We start from the raw sequence: 22,115 nt of genomic DNA, 5'->3' as shown, positions 1-22,115 counted from the left end.
TTCTGAATCCAGATTATCTGCTTTGAACTGGATTACATGGCAGTGTAGATCTAGTCTGGGTTGAAAGAGAAACTTTTCCATGGCAGATGGAATTTAACAACAGATGTGGAATTCATTTGTATTTGGATTTTACTAACAGTTTTCTTATTTTATAGGGGCCAGGCTGTGGCACAGGCTGGTTAGCAGCCAGCTGCAATAAATCACTCTAACCAAGAGGTAATGAGTTCGAGGCCAGCCCGTGTTGGGGTGAGCACCCAACAATTAAAAATAAAATATAGCCCCTGCTTGTTGCTGACCTAAGCAACCCTAAAGATACTTGCACCTATCAAGTAGGAAATTTAGGTACCACTTATATGTGGGGAGGCTAATTTACGACACCATAAAAATCACCCAGCTGTTGTTGGAATGAGGAAGTGCCGTCACAGTGGAAGTTGAAGCAGCTGCTCCCCCTGTGGCCGGAATCAAGCATACCCCCAAGAAGCTGGAAGCTGGAGAAGGTTTAAATTGCCTCTGCGTCTGTCTCTCTCTCTGTTCTATGTTATATAGCATTGAATGTTTACCTTATATGTGTACAATGTGATCCACCCTGAGTCCCCTTCGGGGTGAGAAGGGCGGAATATGAATACTGCAAATAAAATAAATAAATAAATTTTATGCTTTTGAGAAAGAAGAGGGGAAATATATTTAAATACATTTCAGTAGACTTCTGAAGCTTGGTGAGTAAGATGGATTTAAAAAAAAAACAACAACACAAATAGCCTATTATCTAAACTAAGCAAACCGAGGAGCTCTATTAGCTGCAACTGTCCTGATGAAGACATAGAACATTAACCACATGATAAGTAAAATTTCTTTTGTCAGCATCTTTGGAGGAGGCTGATGTACATCCAGTCTGACAGGGCTGCTTAGCAGAATTCAAGCCTCCGTGATCAGTTAATAAAATAAACAGTGGTAACTGTAGAACAGCCTGACAATCATGTAACACATTTTCCCCTCCTGAAAGAGAATTCCCTGATGCCTATAAATATTCCATCTTTTGGCATTGTTTTACACTGCTAACACAAAGCAGCATAACTGTAATATTTTGAATGCCCACTGATAAGAAATCACATCTCAGAGCTACATATACTGATGGCAATGTTTCATACAAAGCATTAATTGGAGGAATTTGAACTACAAGCTCCTAAGGTAAGCATCGATTACTACCAAGGCCAACCCTACTCTCCAATATAGTGAGGTAACTGATGATGCATATTTAAAAAGGGCAGTGGATAATTTTAATTGCCAGCCAGAAACCTATCTTCGTGGAAAAGGGGTTTTTATTGTACTTAATATATTTAATAACAGCACGGGGGCAAAAAAAAAGCTGCTTCCCAGTGGGATGATGACTATAATGATTCAAATTCATTCAGGGATTTTTTTATTTTTTTTTTAGATATCTAGGGACTTCATCACACTAAAGCTTGGATCCACTTTAAACCCACTTTAAATCTACTTTAGGGGCTTTAAACAGCTCAGCCAGACCAGTCCTGGGCCTCACCAAACTACAAACCCCAGAATTCTGCAGGAGGCAGAAACCAGATTTAAAGTGGATTCATGCTCTAATGTGATGAGGCAGCTAGGCCACATCTACATTGATAATTTAATGCAGTTTCAAACTGGTACTGAAGGAAGTGATTTTGCTGTGCAGATCATTACATAGGAAATCCTATAAATTCAATTTATAACCCTACCATATTGTCCCGTTGTTACAGTCTTTTAGAGGGTTTTTTTTAAAGCAAAAAAAATCTCTTGTGAGAAAAATAAAACGGCTACACTATGTTTTTTGCATTGCCCACCAGTAAGACTTCTGCATACAAAACCCAAATTTTCTTCAATATCGAAATTTCTAGCATTGTAAAGATTCAGAGATGGCAAATCGTCCACACCTAGAGCTCTGCTATTTGCTCTGCTTGAATTCCATTAGTAACTTGGCTTGGAGACACAAACTGTATTTCCAAATGCTTGGGTATATTTTTAAGTTACTGCAATGTGAGAAATTTGGAGATTTAAAGAAAATGTCTTAAGAGACAGCATTCTTATCTGAGGGCACACCCCGCCTTATTACAGCTCTGGCAGTCTGTCTGGATGCCCCTTTTGCATTGGTAAAAAGTCCTGCCTGTTACATTTCGATGCAAGGCTCAAATGTATACAAGATAAGCATCATGGCCATTCACAACAGCAGGAACTGGCAACATAATTTATTTGCTCAGCAGAGCTAGGAAAATTACATTATCCAATTACTGCTGTTGTGAATGTTCATTATGCTTATCTTGTGTACATTTAAGCTTTTTATAGCTATGTCACAAACTGAGCTTTTTGCATTTCACAGCATGTTGCCCGGCTATGGACATTATTTTCCTCTCCCTATATCCATGTGTATCTGTGAGTCTGCCACAGACAATAACACTTCATGTCATGAATGAAGTAGGCTTGAGTCCATAATAGTTGCCGTCATAATAAATCCATTTGCCTTCGAGAATCCCTTGTCTGAGATGTTTGTGACCAGTGTTCTGTATTTCAGATTGTCTGCATTATGGATTACTTGTATATACATCTTGGAGATGGGACCCAAATCTAAACACAATGTATGTTTTATATGCCTTATACACATAGCCTAAAGGTAATTTTATACATATTTTAAATAATTTTGTGTATGAAACAAACAACTTCATCACATTGGACTAAATTTGATGGCATATGCCAATTTTAGCCCAGGTCACCAGAACTGGCTGGCTCCCATCACATGATGCAGTGCTGGCTCCATGGGTGAAGTAGGGCGGAGCCAGTACATGCTATCAGCATGCCAGCACATGCACTCATGCTTTTCCCATGTGATTGCCCTCCCTTGGATCTGGGTGAGGAGGGGCTTCGCCCCATGGCAAAGCAGAGCACCGCCGCCACCAGAGGTATGACAAGGACAAAAGTTTGCATATATCAAGCCAAAGGAAGCAAAGATATCTGTCTCAGTCACCCATGTAGATAATTTTGGATTTCCAAATTCTAGATAAGAGATATTCAACCTGTGCCTCAAGACCTCAACAAGTTAACTTTTTAGAATATGGGTTTGCCAAAGTTTTAATGGCTATATTTTAAAGTTGCTTCTAATTCTATTGAAAGCATCTTTTAATTTTATGTGTCTTTAGTGGTATGAGCTTTTATCCCAGGGCCGGATTATAAATGTAATGATGTATAAAAATAATTGAAACCTTTGGACTTGTTCAAGCCCTTTGGCTGTATTTTCTTTTTAAAATACATACTTAGGAAGCGCTAAAGAGAAGTAAGGGATCTATATATTTGAGGGGTTACAATGGGTGGGGTACATTTTACACTGGTGATTTTAAAAAGTCAATAAAGGTATAAGTAAAGGACTAGACATTAAGTCAAGTTGTGTCTGACTCTGGGGGTTTGTGCTCATCTCCATTTCTAAGCCGAAGAGCCGGTGTTGTCCGTAGACACCTCCAAGGTCATGGGGCCGGCATGACTGCATGGAACATCTTTACCTTCCCGCTGGAGCGGTACCTGTTGATCTACTCACATTTGCATGTTTTCGAACTGCTAGGTTGGCAGGAGCTGGGGCTAACAGCGGGCGCTCATTCCGCTCCCGGGATTTGAACCTGGGACCTTTTGGTCTGCAAGTTCAGCAGCTCAGTGCTTTAACACACTGTGCCACCAGTTACATGTTATTTTTTTAGGTATGTAATGTCTTGTTTTTATCTGGATGTGAGGCATTGAATTTTGCCATTCCTTATGTTGTACATCTCTTTGAGTCCCCTAGGGATGAGAAATGGGGTATATAAATGCAATAAATAAATATAGGCAGTCCCCAAGTTATGAACAAGATAGGTTCTGTAGATTTGTTTTAAGATGAATTTGTGTAAGTTTTATATTTGTAACTCAGGGATTGCCTGTACACACAAAAGTGAAGATACTGTAGAGTCTCACTTATTCAACATAAACGGGCCAGCAGAATGTTGGATAATAAGGAAGGATTGCAGAAAAGCCTATTAAATGTCAAATTATGCTATGACTTTACACATTAAGCACCAAAACATCATGTTTTACAACAAGTCTGCCACTTATTTGGGAGTGTGGATGCACTTGTGTTGTTGTTGGGCATGTTGGCCACTGCACATTGCTGCCTAGTGAAACAGCTGTGGATCCAGGCAGGAGGCAGACTGCATTGGATAATACAGAACGTTGGATCAGCGAAGGTTGGATAAGCGAGGCTCTACTGTAATAGAGAATCTTATTGAAATAAAAGACTTCTGGCCCAAGAATACAACAGAGCCATGCTAGAGGACTTAGAAAATGCCTAGAGGACATCTTTTCTCATACATGGATAACCACTGATACTAGTCTAATGGATACAGAGTTGTCGTGTATCTCAATGGCATGCACTCTTTTCCTCTTTTTGCAATTCATCTTTCCCTAATAAAAGCACTGTTTTCCCTCTCGCAGACACAGAACTGAGCAGATGTCCCACTCCTGTTTTCCAGCATGTATTTTGGAAAGGACAGCCACTTTCACTAAAAATAAATGTAATTGGAAAAGCAGGTTACAGCAATGTGGGCGTACGAATTAGGATTCACCTGCAGAGAGGAATCCTCGGCGGACTTTTTTGGAGCAGTTTGCGGTAGTCAGATCTGAAATCTACCTTGTCAATGAGATTATGGCAGTTCCTAGTGTGCTTTTAAATATATGGCATGGATCACAGCATATCTGGGGATTTCCCAGCAATTTAATCAAAAGAGCTTGTTAAATAGTCTTTTCTTGCTTCAGCTCCTGCTCAGCTGAATTCTGCCAACAGAGAAAAGATGGCATAGAAGAAGGAAAGCCTCAATCCACAAACATGTGATGGATTTATAATGCTATGATTCCACTTTAACTTCCATTTGTTTCTTCCTATGGAATCCTAGGATTTGTGGTTTCATGGGGTATTTAGAAATATCTTCTAGAGAGCTCTAGTGTCTCACAGAACTATGAATCCCAGAAAGATTCCTTCCATGCATTTGAAATAGAATCAAATGCTACCACTGTATAGAGTGAATGGGGCAAAAGATGTTGAGTTTGATTTTTCTGTCCACAAAAGTATATACCAGAGATGAAAGCTCTTTTCCACTGAAAGCATTGTCTCATTCACATAATTTTATAGGTGGTTTGTCAAGATTTTTCAGTTCTGCACTCTTCTGTTAGCCACAGTTATCCAGAATCCCAAAGTCCATGCTGGCTGGTAGATTTTGGAAAGTGGAGTTCTATATTCCAAATCTTCCATTTGCAATCTTCTCACCTTTCCTTCTGACTTTTTATCTTCCCGCAGAAAATGGGGAAGAGACAATGGGTCCACCTGCACTGTAGAATTAATGCCGTTTGACATCACTTTAACTGCCATGGCTCAATACTATGGAATCCTGGGAGTTTGATGAGGCACCAGCCCTCTTTGACAGAGAAGGCTAAAGGCTGTGTAAAGCTACAACTCCAAATTCAATTTTTTCCATCTGTACTACTTTACTCACATTTTATGACAGCGTTTTATTGCTTTTTTGCGGCGGCATGGCCATTTTTTAAATCTTTATAGCTTGTCACCCTGGTATCTTTTGTTGAACGGCAGTTGATAAACATCCTAAATAAATTAATATGTCAACCCCAGCTTTACCAGGCAGTCGTAATATCAGCATTATGAAAAGAGAAGCCAATGTTAGGTATGAGTAAATCCTCATCAGCATGGCAGGATTTAAATTAGTTAGAACCGGTTTGTTCCAATGGAATTAAATCAGAGCTAGTATTTAATTGCGGCGGGTGTTTACATGCTTGCTGTCTTTTTATATGCTTTCCCTACATTTGGTAGTTGATAGGATGACACATTTCCTTTCTTTTGAAACATCTTAAATACCCCTTCTATCAATTTCCTTTACTTTTACTGCAATCGCAACATCTACCAACTGCAACCTAATGGAAAAGACATCCGCCTACAATTACTGGAAACTGATGGCTTCTCAGTGGGATGATGAATCTGCTCTGGGTTTTAGTGAGAACTATCCAAGCAGCTCTAAAATAGGTTCAGCACCTTGGATAGCACCTTAGAATTCAGACTGAAATGTAAAGCAGATTTATTAACCCACAGCAATGGAAACCATCAGCTATCACTGACTATAATTGATTAGTTTGGTGCTTAGATGGCTTGTTTTGTTAGAGGTTGTATTTCCATTATTGAAGGGAAGAAATCCTAAAATAATATCAATCGCCCAAAGAGATATCTATAGATCTAAATGGACTTCCTGATCTATAGAGCTCATCTCCCAAATATGAAGAATGTAAAGAGAGAATTTTAAGCCCTTTTGAAAGACAGCTCCAACATAAACAAGGAGTGATATGTTTCTAAATTGCTTTAAATTCTGCTCATAGCTTAATTATATTTATAGTTTTGCATGTTTTAAGGATACCCTAAAGACACCAGGTTCCATCTGATCTTGGAAACCAAGAAAAGTCAGCCATGGTTAATACTTGAAAAGGGGAACATCATTGAATCACAGGTGTTGTAGTTCAAGAAAGAAGTACCAAAACCACATTCCTTGCCTAAGAAAACCCTGTGAAATTTAAGTCAATGGGTGTCATAAAGGAACCTATGCAAATGCCTGTTTTAATGATATTTGTACCTGCTTTAACTTTAAATGCTGCCTTGTGTCCCAGCAGCAGAGCAAAGGTGAGTAATCCATCAATTAGTTGGTTATAGCAAAATAACAACAATAACAAGGATATTAAACACTGGAAGCTTGTTTGGGGATTTTCTCTCCTTCCAAGCAGCAAAATAGGAAGGAACATGTAATCTAAAATCTTAATCTGTCCCTAGCAGATGGCTCACAAAAGCATTTGGCTGTGAGAAGACTCCACGAAGCCATTAAAAAAGAGAGGAGGAGGAGGAGGAATATTTCATTTCTTTTATTCTCAGGGGACTTAAGAAAGGAGTTTGTGGGAAATTTAAAAGCATCATTATCACTCAGTGACACAGGGAGAGGAAAATTAAAAGTCTATTTTGAGAGGCATGTGTGGTGATTAATCGTAATGATATAATGACACTGGTATAATTATTTTTTCCACGGTGTTTTTATAATTTCAGATTGTGAATGGATTTTCCCTTTGTGAAATGAAAATTATATTGCAGGTGGGATTTCTTTCCCAAATGCAATGATCTCCTTCAGAAAGGTACTTTAAGACAGTGATGGTCCATTTCTCTACTTCTTTTAGATTTTCCCCTGACGTTAAGTCTAATCGTGTCCAACTCTGGGGGTTGGTGCTCATCTCCATTTCTAAGCTGAAGAGCCAGCATTGTCCGTAGATGCCTCTTAGGTCATGTGGCTGGCATGACTGTATGGAGTGCCGTTACCTTCTCACAGAAGTGGTACCTATTGATCTACTCACATTTGCATGTCTTCGAACTGCTAGGTTGGCAAAAGCTGGGGCTAACAGCGGGAGCTCACTCCCCTCCCTGGTTTCAAAACACCAACCTTTCGATCAGCAAATTCAGCAGCTCAGCGGTTTAACCCACTGCACCACTGGAGGCTCTACTTTTAGGACTGCATAAATTGTTCCATATGGTCTAGTGACTGGGACAGACCAGAACTTGTAAGTTACTTTTATGATTATGCTTCCCAGTATTCCACAGCCAGAATGGCAGTGGCCATGTTCACTAGGGGTGTTGTCCAAAAAGTTAAGTTTTCTGAGAGGTGTGACAAATTGCTCACTTTCATTACTACATTAACAGGCACTATCTAGATAGGAGTGGGGGATTTTCTTCCTCTTTTAGGAAGGAGAAGAACCAGGGAAGAGTTTGGAAGAAATGAGTTACTATTGTATTCTTCTTCAGTTGTAATGGTACTGAAAACCGAATTAATCTGGAAACAGTATTTTGAGTAAATAGCTGAATTAGAAGTAAATATTTATTTGTAATTCATTTCTTCCAAACTCAGCGTTGCAAGAGAAGGAATTTTCCTGGTCTAGTCAATGCTTGTTGGGAGTGGGTGAGGTGACAATTCATCGCAGACACCTATCTTAGATCAGTAGCTCTGTGTGTATGTGAGGTTTTTTGTTGTGCTGTTGTTATTATGCGCCTTCAAGTTGACTCCAGCTTACGACAACCCTGTCATAAGGTTTGGCAGGATTTATTCAGAAGGAGTTTGCTATTGCCTTCTTCTGAGACCAAGAGAGTATGATTTTCCCAAGTTCATCCAATGGACTTCCATGGTCAAGATAGAATTCAAACCCTGGTCTCCTGAAATCCAAGTCCAACTGTCTTGAAAATCATAGTATCCATAAAAGGAAGCTACACTGCCTTTGACCACAGAGTAAGATCACTATTTCAGCAGCCCACTCCTTTGAAGCAGAACCCTCTCTACCTTCTATATTCACGAAAACTGGAGCATCAACATTTGTCTTCATTGAGCACTTCATTTGACACTACTGCTACAGAAAAAAATGCTTCAGAAGGCAGAAAAAAATTTCTCCATACTCCCCGCTGCTTTTTGCAATTGACTGTGTTGCTATGCTTTGCATTTTCTCTTCTGAGCCCCAGGCAGTTTCTTAGAAAATATTTTTCACAAATATCCCCATCAATGTACCCCACTGTGGTGGCTGCCATGGCGGTAACAGTGCCACTTGGTGGGACAAATTGTTTGGCAAAAATGCAGTTGTTAAGTCTGGGCATAGGATCATTAAGACTTTTTTTTATTGCAGAGCAATTGTAATTGTCAGAGTTAAACAGCAGCTAAGGAAGAAAACTGACAAAGAAACTACAGCATGGAAGGCTTTAACATGAGGATGGGCACACTCCAGCTCTCCAAATGACTGCAACACCCTGTCACTGGCAAACTGGGAGAGAAGTTGTGACATTTTTGGTCCGCCTTTTCAGTGAAAAGGCTATCTCAGAGGGCATGAGTTGAAGCAGTTCGGAAGAGACCCACCTAGTTTTAAACCAGTTTTTTGGCTGAAAACTATTGCCTTGGGGATGCAGCAAGAGCCACAGGGAATTCTCCAAAGGGACTCATGGGTTCGACACATTTCTTATCCCTTCTTTACTCTATGGTCATGTTGCCTGTCTCTTTGATACTACAGTATTAGGGGCACAAGACCCCTGTGAAAGTGAAAAAAAAACATGAATGAAGAAATCGTTACATTTTAGATGAGAGAATATGTACTGGAAAGCTTTAGGTCGTCCAGCATGACTCTGTGGTCAACTTCTGCTAGAAGTGTTCTCTCTAGAAATCTCTAGGTCCAGCATGACTGAAGGAAGATGTCCATAGAGTCACATTGGAGGACCCCAAAGTTTCCAGTCAGAATATTTTAAACAACGCTGGGAATGAAATCTGCAAACATGAAAACTGCAAATGTAGAGGAATGACTGTAGTTATATCACTACTACAGAGGACTCAGTTCATGTAGCTCAGTGGTTCTCAACCTGTGGATCCCCAGATGTTGAAGGCCAAAACATCTGGAGACCCACAGGTTGAGAACCACTGATATAGCTGAAGAAGAGCTGTTCAAGCTTAGAGAGGATAACTTACAGCAGGAACCATAGTGATTGTGAGTGTATGTGTGTGTGTGGCGTGTGTGATAAAGATGAAGAGAAAAAAGAATATGGACCTATAAATCAATAAGGAGACCCTTCACTTTATAGGGACATCTGGTGAGACCATGACAGACAGACTTCTTGGTTGTAGCTCCATAGCTCTGGAACACTCTTCCAAGAAGAGCTAGACTGACTGCCTCCTTGTTATTCTTCGAGAGGTGGATGAAGACTTTTTGCTTCAACAGGCCTTTTGAAATAATTAATGGGAAAAGTGCTGTGTTGGTAGCATTTGTTTTTCTCGGGGTGTTTTACTGATACATTTTTAAATTGCTTTTAATTCTAATGAATTGGTAATAGTAGTAGTACTGATATTCTGCTTTTTTTTCTCAGACTCAAAGCGGACACTAAAAACCATACCATATGTAAATTAGAACCCCAAATTGAAAATGAAGTGGTAGTATTAGAGGGGCAGCATGGCTTACAACCGGGGATTTGGAAGAACAGTATTGGGAGTCATAGGATGCACCCACACTGTAGAAGTGATGCAGTTCCACACCACCTTAATTTGCATGGCCCGGTGCTATGCAGTCACGGGAGTTGTAGTTTTGCAAGATCTTCAGCCTATCCTGCCAAAGGCTGCTGTTACCTTGCCAAACTACAAATCCCAAGATCTCATAGTATTGAGTTAATGTAGTGTCCAACTGTATTCATTCTACAGTGTAGATTCACCCATAGCTATGGAGATATAGCTATGGGAGACACATAAATGCCATGATCCAGGATGTCAACCATTGTTTTTCACTTTAAAAGGACACAGAAGAGGTGAAGGAGCCAGATGTGCTAGGCTGAAAGAGAATCACGTCAACACAGAAATGAATCTCCTCATCTGAACAAAACAAACATTCAGGAGACTCTTCCAGGGTCCATTAAAACAGATGGGGGCCACAAACAGCTTCTAAGATACATTCTGTTCACCTAGAACTAAAGTGAATATGTCAATTAAAATGTGAAGCTAATCCTGCAACAGAAGCTAATTCAAAAACACAATTATTCTACCGCTGTGTTAAAAACCAAAGGAAGTATAAGAGAGGAGAAAACTAGCTTGCATTTTAGATGCAGAGGGTGCCATGGTATTTTACACACAAGTAGCAAAATAAAAGGTTTGTGAAACAGGAATGAAGAAAAAGTTATGTGGGACAAATGTACCACAATAAGGGTTAAACTTTATGGGCCGGGAAGTGTTTTGTGACTGCTACCATGATGACCTCTACTGGACATTTGGTGTGGCAAATATTACTTCCAGCAGAAACCTGTGCTGGAGGGCAGCCAATACTTGCACGGGTTTGTCCTACTGACCAGGAGAGATGCTGTTTCAAGATGGCTTCCATCTTGCTTCAAAAATAAAATAAATGATTCTCAATATAGAAAGGAGAGAAGTCAGGCTTCCCATCTAGACAGTGTTTTTTTAAGACTTGCTCCTGGTTTCTCAGCAGTTTTAATTTATATTTTTATTGTTGAGGCTGACCCAGAGTGTATCCATGCCACTTTAGGTCTCAAGGCTCAATGTTATGGGAACATGGGAGTGGCCGTTTTGCATGGTCTTTAGCCTTCTCTGACAAATAGACCTGGTGCCTCACCAAACTGCAACTCCCATGATTGCACAGTACTGACACATGGCAATTAAAGTAGTATCAAACTGCATTAATTCTACAGTGTAGATGCACCCCAGTTGAAGTCTGATCTTCTGAAATATTCAGAAAATATTGGATTTGTAGACATACTCACCCCACCCTAATCTAACATGTCTCACCAAGACTCATCTAGAAGATGGCCATCAGCTCATGATTTGACCACAAATCCCAGAATTTCCCACCTAGCAGAATTTTGGGAGATGTAGTGTTAAAAAGTAACTTTTCCAAGCTCAAGTAAAACAAGAATTTCAATAGCAATAACTATGGAAGGTCCTTAATTTACTGAAAGAGCAATTGAGAAGATAAGGACCTGTATCGTAGTGCTCATTCGAATTAGAATAAGTCCAATGCATCATTGGGATTTACCTACACCAGGAATGGGCAATTGGGAAAGGCCCCCTATGAGACCTTGAAGGCTATACTTCCTCCATGTAACCCTGTAAAAAAATTAACTCCCCAAATACTTTCTAAGATAGTGAGTAAGGTCACTTCCTATACATTTATTGTTTTAAAAAATGTCTTTTGGTGAAATTAAATGATATAATTGAAACAAGCATTCCTCAATCATGTCCAATATTTACCAGTAGAAGAAGCATAACAATAAATTAGGACTTTTTTTAAGACACTGCACAAACTAGTTTGGCTACTTTAAAAAAATCTCAAAGTAAAACATTTATCTCAAAGCAATAATTCCTTGAACTAACTTGGGTTTTTACAACACAAACATTTAGAGAGAGATAGTAGATCTAGCTAAGATACCAAGGAAAGAAGGAGAAGCTCTTGGTTGGGTAGGCCTATAGGAGCTGGTAAACCCAATTATAGTACAAACACAGATGAAAAGACTGTGGCCTCTGTCCAATTGATAATTCCAGCTAAATCCCACTGAATCAACTGCTAAATTGTAGATCGATACTCACGTAAATCCTATTGAATCAATGGATTTGCTCTACTTGAGACTAGCAATGAGACGTAGGCTATTTGTTGTAAAATCCTGGCTATGAAATTGGCAAAGTGCCTCACTTCACATAACTGAGGCCTCAATATTGTCAAGCTTTGGAATAGTTCAGATATGGAGGGGGGAACGGACTATCATTAGTATTGCTATATAGATAATTACAACTATGCATGATCTATAACTATTACAACTGAATCAATCATTTGCTTCTCTGGCTCTAATTACATTGCTCTGTTCCTGTAAATGTGATGAATATAAAAGACAGGATAATTACCTACTAAACACCAACGTTAGTAGATAATTGAAACCACTAAGCCACACATCCCAAATTAAATAAAGAGGATAACTTTGTAAGGTTGGCAATACCTGTCTGAGAGTGGGCTAAACCATCTCATGATGCAGGAAGATTTAGTCGCAGCTAAGGTTGCAATCCTAAATTTATACTTACAAGGCAGGAAATGCCACAGTGGCACTTATTCATAGGATTGTTCCATTGAAACATATGGGTTAGGCTACTTAGGATGAACTTCAACACCACTGCTTTTGTGGAGGCTTCAATAAACTCCTTTGACAGTGGAACCCTCATTTGGTTTTATTCAGTTTTAAAGGAGCTAACCACAGTGCTGAAACTATTTTGTCGGGAAAGGCTTGAATCTTGGCCTGTTACTTTCAACAGGTATTACTAAATCCAAGAGAAAGTTTCCTAACCTCACTGACAGGGAAGCCATCAGCCACTACTGCATTCCACTTGGTGGGATTTGGTCTTGCCTACCTTGGACTTTTAAAAATGGCTATGATTCTTTGTGATGTCATGGCATTTGAATCCCCACCAGGTCAAGAAAACCCACTGGATTTTTTTTTCATGTCAGGAGCAACTTGAGAAACTGCAAGTCGCTTCTGGTGTGAGAGAATTGGCTGTCTGCAAGGACGTTGCCCAGGGGATGCCTGGATGTTTTGATGTTTTTACCATCCTTGTGGGAGGCTTCTCTCATATCCCCACATGGAGCTGGAGCTGATAGAGGGAGCTCATCCGCACTCTCCCCAAGTTGGATTTGAACCGGCAACCTTCAGGTCAGCAACCCAACCTTCAAGTCACAAGGCTTTAACCCACTACGCCACAGGGGCTCCTACACCCACCAGATGATTCTGGGGAAGTTACATACTCTCAGCACCAGAAAATCCTAAGATCAGGTCGCCATAGATCAAAAGCAACTTGAAGGCACACACAGTAAGAAAGGCAACATTGTCAAGTTATTTGGTCTTCTAGAAGTTACTATGAGAGCTTCTTAGTTTTATCCTTCTCACCCCATCACATTACTTCTGCCACTTTAGCTCCAAAATCACATTGGTGAAGAAAACCACCGCACTGAGCTTTATTTTCTCATAACACCTGCTGCCAGGTTTAACCTATATTTCAAAAGAAAGAAGCTCCTGATTCTTAAGAAGAGTACTTGTCTGGCTTTGCATTGCATTGAAGACAGAAATGCTATATGTGGCTCCACTGTGGTTACTTTTGAGGAAACATGAACAGTGCTGGACTACAAATTGATTTACTCTTTAGTCCTGACAATTTCTGTAGAGCAGGGTGGGCAAAATTTAAGGCATGAGCTGCAAGAGGCCATAAAAGTCTGTTTTTAAAATCTTCAAGGCCCCCACAAAATGGAAAAAAATTAAACATCTCCCTACTTAGTTGGGAGACTGCCAATGAACACCAGGTACTATAGGCTGTATTTCAGAGGAAGAACTAGTAAAATCACAGCAGAGTATTCCTTATGTTTAAAAAAGCCCTATAAAATTCATTAGTTCACCACACATCAACAAGCAACATATATTCACTTCCCCTATGCAGGTAATGTTTTGTTTACTTCCTAGGCTTAAAAAAAGCATCTTCTGGCCTAAAATAACCCTGGGAGTAAAAAAAACAAAACAAGGTGAAATTGTACCCAACTCTCCCAGAGTACATGGCATAGAAGATGCATAGAAGGTTGTGGCACATATGATCGAGGGAGTATGTGCCACAAGATTGAGCTAAGGAAGACAGGCTGCATTCTAAAAAGTGTAATGTGTCAATGTGGATGGATGGATAGGTAGATAGATAGGTAGGTAGATAGATAGATAGATTGCTCTTGGGTAAGTCATATACTCTCAGTGCACAAAATCCTGTGATAGTTTCATCTTAGAATCATCATCACTCAGAAATTACTTGAAAGCACACAACATCGCTCTCTCACACTCTTTCTGTACATATTTGTGTGTACACAACTTGGCCAAATCATACAATCATTGCCGCAGAAATGCTGTGATAGTTTCACTTAGGGCTGCCATAAGTTGGAATCTTGAAGGCACAAAACATCTCCTTCTCTCTGGCTTTCTGTATATGTGTGTGTGTGTTTGTATAGACAAGGCATAGGCAAACTTCAGCCCTCCAGGTGTTTTAGACCCCTGGGATTCCCACAATTCCCACAATTTTGGCCTGAATCAATAGGAGTATAGTGTCTAGATCCAGGGAAGTCATACTACCCCTCTATTCTGCCTTGGTCAGATCACGCCTGGAATACTGTGTGCAGTTCTGGGCACAGCAATTGAAAGGAGATGTTGACAAGCTGGCAGGTGTCCAGAGGAGGGCAACTAAAATGATCAAGGGTCTGGAGAACAAGCCCTATGAGGAGGGTATGATGAGTATGTTTATCCTGCAAAAGAGAAGACTGAGAGGAGACCTGATAGCCATGTATAAGTATGTGAGGGGAAGTCATAGGGGGGAAGGAGCAAACTTGTTTTCTGCTGCCCTGGAGACTATGACATGAAAACTACAGGAAAGGAGATTCCACATGAATATTATTAGAAAGAACTTCCTCACTGTTAGAGCAGTTCAGCAGGGGAACTCTCTGGCCCAAAGTGTGGTGGAGGCTCCTTCTTTGGACGCTTTTAAATAGAGGCTGGATGGCCATCTGTCAGGGGTGGTTTGTGATTTTCCTGCTTCTTGGCAGGGGGCTGGACTGGATGACTCACGAGGTGTCTTCCAACTCTAGAATTCTGTGATTCTATAATGTGCGAGTTGAAGTCCAAAACCCCTGGAGGGCTGAAGTTTGCCCATGCCTGGTAAAGAGAGACATACACACATACACACAGCTCTACTGTTTGCTTTTCGCTTGCTGAACACAGGTGACACAAATAAAAAAGTCTCCCAGCGGAATCCAGGCAAGGTGGAGCGGGCGTTCCTACCTGAATTCCGGGAGGAGGTTGGGCTGCAAGCCGTAGAAGGCGGCGGAGAGGCTGAGGAGCCAGGCGGGCTTGTAGGCGCCGTCCTCGCAGTCCAGGAAGGGCGGGGACCAGTGGACGTGGCCCTTCTCTCCGGCGGGGCCGCCTTTCCTGCGGGCTGCGTCGGGCGCGGGGCCCTTGCGGGGCGGGTGGGGCCTCCTCTCCTTGCGCCTCCACGCGTGGAACCACTCGGCCTCCCGGGAGGCGTTGCCCAGGCGGCGGTGGGCGGCGGCGGAGAGGTCCTGGAGCAGGACGCGGCTGTCCTGGCGGATGGCCTGGAGCAGGACCTGCTGCGGGGGCGCGGCGGGGGCGGAGGGGGCCGGCGCCTCGGGGCTGAGCGTCAGCGCCGCCCGGGAGATGCCGGGGTTGCCTTCCAGGAGGCTCCGGACCAGGACGCGGTACCACTCCAGGTCGTCGGGCAAGTTGAGCTCGCGGCTCTGGTTGCTCTGGAGGACGGTGCTGAGGAAGTTGGCGGCGTGGAGGAGGGCGTCCAGGGCGGCCTGGAGCGGCGGGTGCGAGGCCAGCGAGCGGGGCTTCCCGGCCCAAGAGCCCAGCTCGAAGCGCCCCGAGCAGTTGGCCCGCTTCAGCGCCCGGGAGTCCCCGGTGCGGAGGAAGAAGGCCACGGCGGGGGGCAGCTCCCGGGAGGCCTCCTTGTCCTCCGCCTCGTCCTCCATGGCCGCGGATCGCCTCCAGGGAGCGGAATTGGCCCCCTTGGCCCGGCCGGGACCCTTGGCGGCGCCGCCCCGAGCCAGTGGGGCCAGGCAGAGGAGGAGGAGGCAGGAGAGTAAGAAGAAGAAGAGGAAGAAGAAGGGCGGGCGCCGACCCATGTCCTCCGCCGGGCGTCCTCCGCCCCGGTGCCCCTTCCTCGCTTCCTTCCTTGCTTCCCTTACAATAGGCGAGCCATGGAGTGCGGGAGACCCCGACCCGAGCCCGGAGCGGGAGTGGAGTCACCTGTAGCGAGTGCGTGGGCTTCTCCTTGGGGATTACGCAGCGGGGGCCATCCCTGCCGCGGGCGGGAGGGCGATGCTGCTCTTCCCGCTGCTCTGCCCGCTTCTCCTCTGCTCCGCCATCCGCCCTTCACTCCTCGCCTGGCTGCTGGTGCCGCCGCTGCTCCTCTTCCTCCTCCATCGTCCCCCGAAGGGCACAAACCCTCCTCGGCGGCGGCGGCGGAGTTCTTCTCTCTGGGAAAAGTGGGCGCCAATGGGAGCAGAGGCTCCTACCTCGAGGAAGGGAAAGGGGGAGAGGGAGGCGGAGCGAGGGCGTCGGGAGTAGACGCTTCCCCGGGTCCCCCGCCGAAGGAGGCGCCTTCCCTTCCCGACTGTCGCCGGCGTTTGGCCAGGCTGCTCAGCCCCGATCTGAAAGTCGCCCCGCCTCTTTCTCCCCGAGCCTCCTGTCCATTGGTGCGCTCCAAGCGCCTCCAGCGCCGGCTGGCCGCCTGCCCTGTCAATCACGGAGCAGCCCTGGAGGGAGCTGTCCAGTGCTGAACCAGGACTAGCAGGAGGAGGAGAAGGAGGACAGCGCCTTGCTGGCTTCCAGGCACCGAGGTGAGGGGAGAATTTGCCCTGTCTTCCTCACCTGAAGACTCAAAGACCTAAGCAAGGTCTCCCCTCCCCTCGCAATCCCCGTTTCTCCTTTTAAAACCCAGAGACAATGGCAACCTCCTCCTCTCTCCCCCTCATTATACCTGCCTGGGTATTTTTTCCAGCACTAAAGGAAGAGACCTCGCTTCGTTCATCTCTCTGCTATCAGTGTCCCAGGAAAGAGTGGGAGTTTATTTTATTTTCCTTTTTTAAAAAAATAAAAAACTGGTTTTATTGAGCGAATTAATGAACAAACTAGGAATAGATATAATGGGAAGAAACAAGGGGATAGCGACACCTGCTGGCCGAAGCTGGCACACTTCCGTCAATCAAAACAAAGCTCAGAGGTGAGAAAGATAGAAATGCAATAGCATTAAATGTTCTGCTCAGTACCAGGCGAAATCTTTCAGTTTTTATTCCCTTCTTAACATTTCGATGCAACCAGGAAGGAGAGTGTAGATTCCTAGCATTGGTTGTAGTCAGGGAAGAACCAGTATCGCCTGATATCATATCCATGTCTAAAGTAATTTGTACATCCCCCCCCCCTTAAATTCAGTATTCAGCAATCATTCATTATTATAAAAAAGCTCAAAATTTCTTTATACTGTACTATAAAAAATGTTGTGCATTACAACCAATGTGCACTTTGACTCCATACTAAGGCACAGTCACATACCTTAAGCCCCATGGTTGACAATGGGATTAAACATGCTGCACCACAGCCTTAATACTAACTACCCACAGACCCACTAATAAAATCCAACAAATGCTACGTTCAGCAAAGGGCAAGCAGGATCCTCTCACCTCTTTAGGAGTCTACCATATACCATGCAGCCGTGGACAAGTCTACATAGGGACCACCAAACGCAGCAGCATTGCCCAAATACAAATCAAGGAACATGAAAGGCAGCGCAGACTAACTCAACCAGAGAAGTCAGCCATAGCAGAGCACCTGATGAACCAACCTGGACAGAGCATATTATTTGTGAACACAGAAATGCTGGACCACTCCAACAACCCCCATGTCAGACCACACAGGGAAGACATTGGAATCCATCAGCATGTGTACAATTTTAACAGAAAGGAAGAAATCATGTAATTGAATAAAATCCAGCTTCCAGTATTAAAAAAAACTCTAAAACCAGGACAGTAGATAAAGACCAACACTCTGAAAACAGGGGAATTCCAGACATGAAATAATCACGGCCAGCTAACACCTCCCTCAAGCAGGAAGCAGCCAGGCTTTGAAGCTGCAAGGCCATTCAATGCTAATCAAGGTGGCCAACTGCAACATTCACACTTGCCTCTAACAGACAAGAGTTCTTTCTCCCATTCTGGACATTTCACAGATATACAAACCCCATTTGACTAGTTTCCAACAGACCTCACAATCTCTGAGGATGCCTGACATGGATGTGGGTGAAATGTCAGGAGAGAATACTTCTGGAACATGGCCATACAGCCTGGAAAACTCCCAGCAACCCAGCCTTAATACTTTCTGTGCACTGGCACTGGAATAGAGGAGATTAATAATTAGAGCTACCTCAACTATTTTTAAGCAGGAGAAAAGTTCATAATTAGCAGGCCAAAGGGGATAAAATTATTTTTCCTACCCATTATCATTTACACATTCCTAAATAGGAAGGTTTTTGCAAGCACAACATGTATGTAGAAGCACCCTCCATGTGCTCAAGATAGATCACCCCCAAATAGGTTTGTATAGGATAGATTTCAGCCTTTGTTATTCCCAGGATTACTCAAGGGCAATCGCTGTCTTAATGTTTCTTACTACTTGGACATTTAGAATCCTTCTGATGAACAATTCTTCCTCTCTTTTCTATTTCTGAGAAGGCTCAGCTACATAAGAATGTTGGTGGTCTAATTTTACCACATTACTTCAGGGATGGACACATCATCCCCAGCTTAGTGTTTCAGGAGATTCAGCCCCTTGTTTGCCCCTGTTCTGGGCTCCCAGCCTAGTTCATATTTCATATTTGCCTTTGACTAGCTAGAATTGTGGAGCTTGTTTCCAAAAGGTACCAAATCCAGCTGAACTAATTTAAAGGAATTGAAGAAAATGTGCTGAGGATATGCATTCTTTTGTTATAAAATGCAATTTTCCCAGCATTGTACAGAAGTGAATTGATGCATTTTGATAGTTCTGATCTGTACATAGTATTCTACTCCTACAGCTCAATTTTTTTCTTTTTTAATTTGATACCTTTTGGAAACAAACTTCGCAATTCAGCAATATCTAGGCAGAAACACATCCCTATCCTTTTCTTCAGTGGTGTTACACTAGTCCATGGCCATGTACATCTCTTCTTGGCATTTCTCATGGATTGGTCTACTAGTTCTAGACTTCCCAGCAAAGACCTTATATTGGAGTCTGGACAAAGTATGCGAACAATTAATCTGTACTTGCATTACTCCCAACTATGCCACAATGCCTGTGGCATTTGAATCCAATCTTTACAAAATAAGGACCAAAATAGAAGAATTCTATCTTACATGTTGATGGCCTAAATTAGTATTAGTGTGATGTAGTGGTTTGAGCATTAGACTACAACTCTGGAGACCGGAGTTTGAATTCCTTCTTGGCCATGGAAACTCACCAGGTGACCTTGGACAAATCACACATTCTCAGTCTCAGAAGCTCCCATGATAGGTTCACCTTAGTGTCACCATAAGTTGAAAATGACTTGAAGGTACGCAGCAACAAACCAACCCCTTGCTTTATTTCACCATTTTACAGTGTTATTGGGTTAATAATGCTACTTATACCAGGATGGCTGATGTGATCTAAAAACCACATAAAATTCTTGCCTGAGTTTCAAAAGCCTTCGCTATTAGCAATTAAGTCTATTTTCTGAGTGGAGCAATCTGACCATTCTACAGCAATCCACCAGGTAAAAGAAAGAAAGAAAGAATCATAGAATCATAGAGTTGGAAGAGATCTCATGGGCCATCCAGTCCACAAAGGAAGAAAATTGCATTGAAAACACCCCCGACAGATGGTCATCCAGCCTCTGTTTAAAAGCCTCCACCACACTCGGGGACAGAGAGTTCCACTGATGAACAGCTCTCACAGTTAGGAAGTTCTTCCTAATGTTCAGGTGGAATATCCTTTCCTGTAGTTTGAAGCTATTGTTCAGCATCCTAATCTTCAAGGCAGCAGAAAACAAGCTTGCTCCTTCCTCTTTATGACTTTCCTTCACATGTTAATACATGGCCCTCATCATGTCTCTTCTCAGCCTTCTCTTCTGCAGGCTAAACATGTCCAGCTCTTTAAGCCACTCCTCATAGGGCTTGTTATCCAGACCCCTGATCATTTTAGTCGCCCTCCTCTGGACACATCCCAGCTTATCAACATCTCCCTTCTATTGTGGTGCCCAGAATTGGATACAGTGTTCCAGGTGTGGTCTGACCAAGGCAGAATAGAGGAGTAGCATGACTTCCTTTGATCTAGACATTATACTCCTATTTATGCAGGCCAAAATCCCATTGGCTTTTTTAGCCACCACATGACATTGCTGACTCATGTTTAACTTGTTGTCCACGAGGACTCCAAGATCTTTTTCTCATGTACTGCTATCAAGCCAGGCTTCCCCCATTCTGTATCTGTGCATTTCATTTTTTTCTGCCTAAGTGGAGTATCTTGTATTTGTTCATGTTGAACTGAAAGTGATGTAGAAAAGGAAGAGGGAAAGATGAAAAAAGAAAGAAAGAAAGAAAGAAAGAAAGAAAGAAAGAAAGAAAGAAAGAAAGAAAGAAAGAAAGAAAGGAGGTGCCCTTGGCTCAATCACGACTCCATTGACTCCATTCATTAGTATGCAGATTCCAATAAATTGCTCCTAAAGTAATTCAGAAAGGTTTTCAACCTATGGTATTGAAACAGCTATTGGTGGATGCATTCAAGCTCTTTAAATGTGAGTTCCATTGCCCTGGTTTATCAGCATAGAGGGCTCAATCCCAATTTAGTTATTTTTAGAACAGACACATTGAACACTGACACAAGTAAATCATTTATTTCCGTGGCTCCAAAAACTGGATTCAACTCAGTGTCAATTTGAGGAACAATCAAAACAAATTGATGGTATGCTCTAGTCTGGGATGGAAGCAATTAAGGCTTCTAATCTTCTCAACTCATTCCCACCCACGTGAACCTCTATGCCTTCCACCTTCTTCCAATTCTCTCTTCTAATTGTCAACCAGATATATTCTCACTATCACCTTCAACTGTCATCCTATGTTCTCTCCATTTCACCCTCCCACTTACTGTGACATTCTATACTTCAAGCAATATCCTCCAGCTTTCACTCCAGACACAGTCCCCAAACATGGTTCATTCCATGTAGATACAGATTCAGTATGAGTTATCCAAAATGCTTGGGACCAGAAGTGTTTCAGATTTCAAATGTTTATTTTTATTACATTTTGGAATATTTACATATACATAATGTGATACCTTGGAAATGAAGCCTAAGTCTAAACACGTATATACATATATATACCATATATACCGTATTTCATATATACCATATACATATCGCCTGAAGATAAATGTAAACAATCTGATTAAATAGCAAACATGAATAGACAAATACCCAGATTTACTCATCTGTGACTATTTCACTACCTAGTCATGATTCTGACACTACTGACATGATTGAAATTCCTCCTCCAACTTGCTTTACTAAGCATCAATTGCATGAAGAGATTGAGGCCCATTCTGCCAGCAATTAGAGCATGGTGGGGAAGAATTGAACCAGGAGAAGTTACTTAATTAAGTATATTTTTTCTAAGGCTGGTATAGGATTCTAGCCCATATTTTTTATTGAGCTGTTTCTTGAGGGAAAGGGATGAATCACCTTAAGAGAAAATAACCCTCCATCAACTCCCACAGAATGGAATATACAGTAAGTAAAGACATGGACCTGCCAAGGATAGAGATGAGAGGCTGAAGCTCTTCTATTTATGTGTCTGTCAATCACGAGAACTTGTATAAGAGGAAAATGCCTAGCGCCACA

The 22,115-nt window shown here is 42.4% G+C and overlaps 1 protein-coding gene across 2 annotated transcripts in view; it reads right to left on the bottom strand.

Annotated features, from left to right (window-relative positions):
• gpr158 (G protein-coupled receptor 158) overlaps positions 1 to 16,332 on the bottom strand; it is a 134,433-nt gene extending 118,101 nt beyond the window's left edge. For both annotated transcript variants that reach the window (XM_062958234.1, XM_003222060.4), the window contains exon 1: positions 15,470 to 16,332. In XM_062958234.1, the coding sequence (XP_062814304.1) occupies positions 15,470 to 16,332 (863 nt within the window). The remainder of the gene's footprint in view (positions 1 to 15,469) is intronic.
• Positions 16,333 to 22,115: the final 5,783 nt, after the last annotated feature.

The sequence above is a fragment of the Anolis carolinensis genome, chromosome 6, assembly GCF_035594765.1.
Source record: "Anolis carolinensis isolate JA03-04 chromosome 6, rAnoCar3.1.pri, whole genome shotgun sequence".
NCBI classification, from domain to species: Eukaryota; Metazoa; Chordata; class Lepidosauria; order Squamata; family Dactyloidae; genus Anolis; species Anolis carolinensis.
This window is presented reverse-complemented; position numbering and strand designations above follow the sequence as displayed.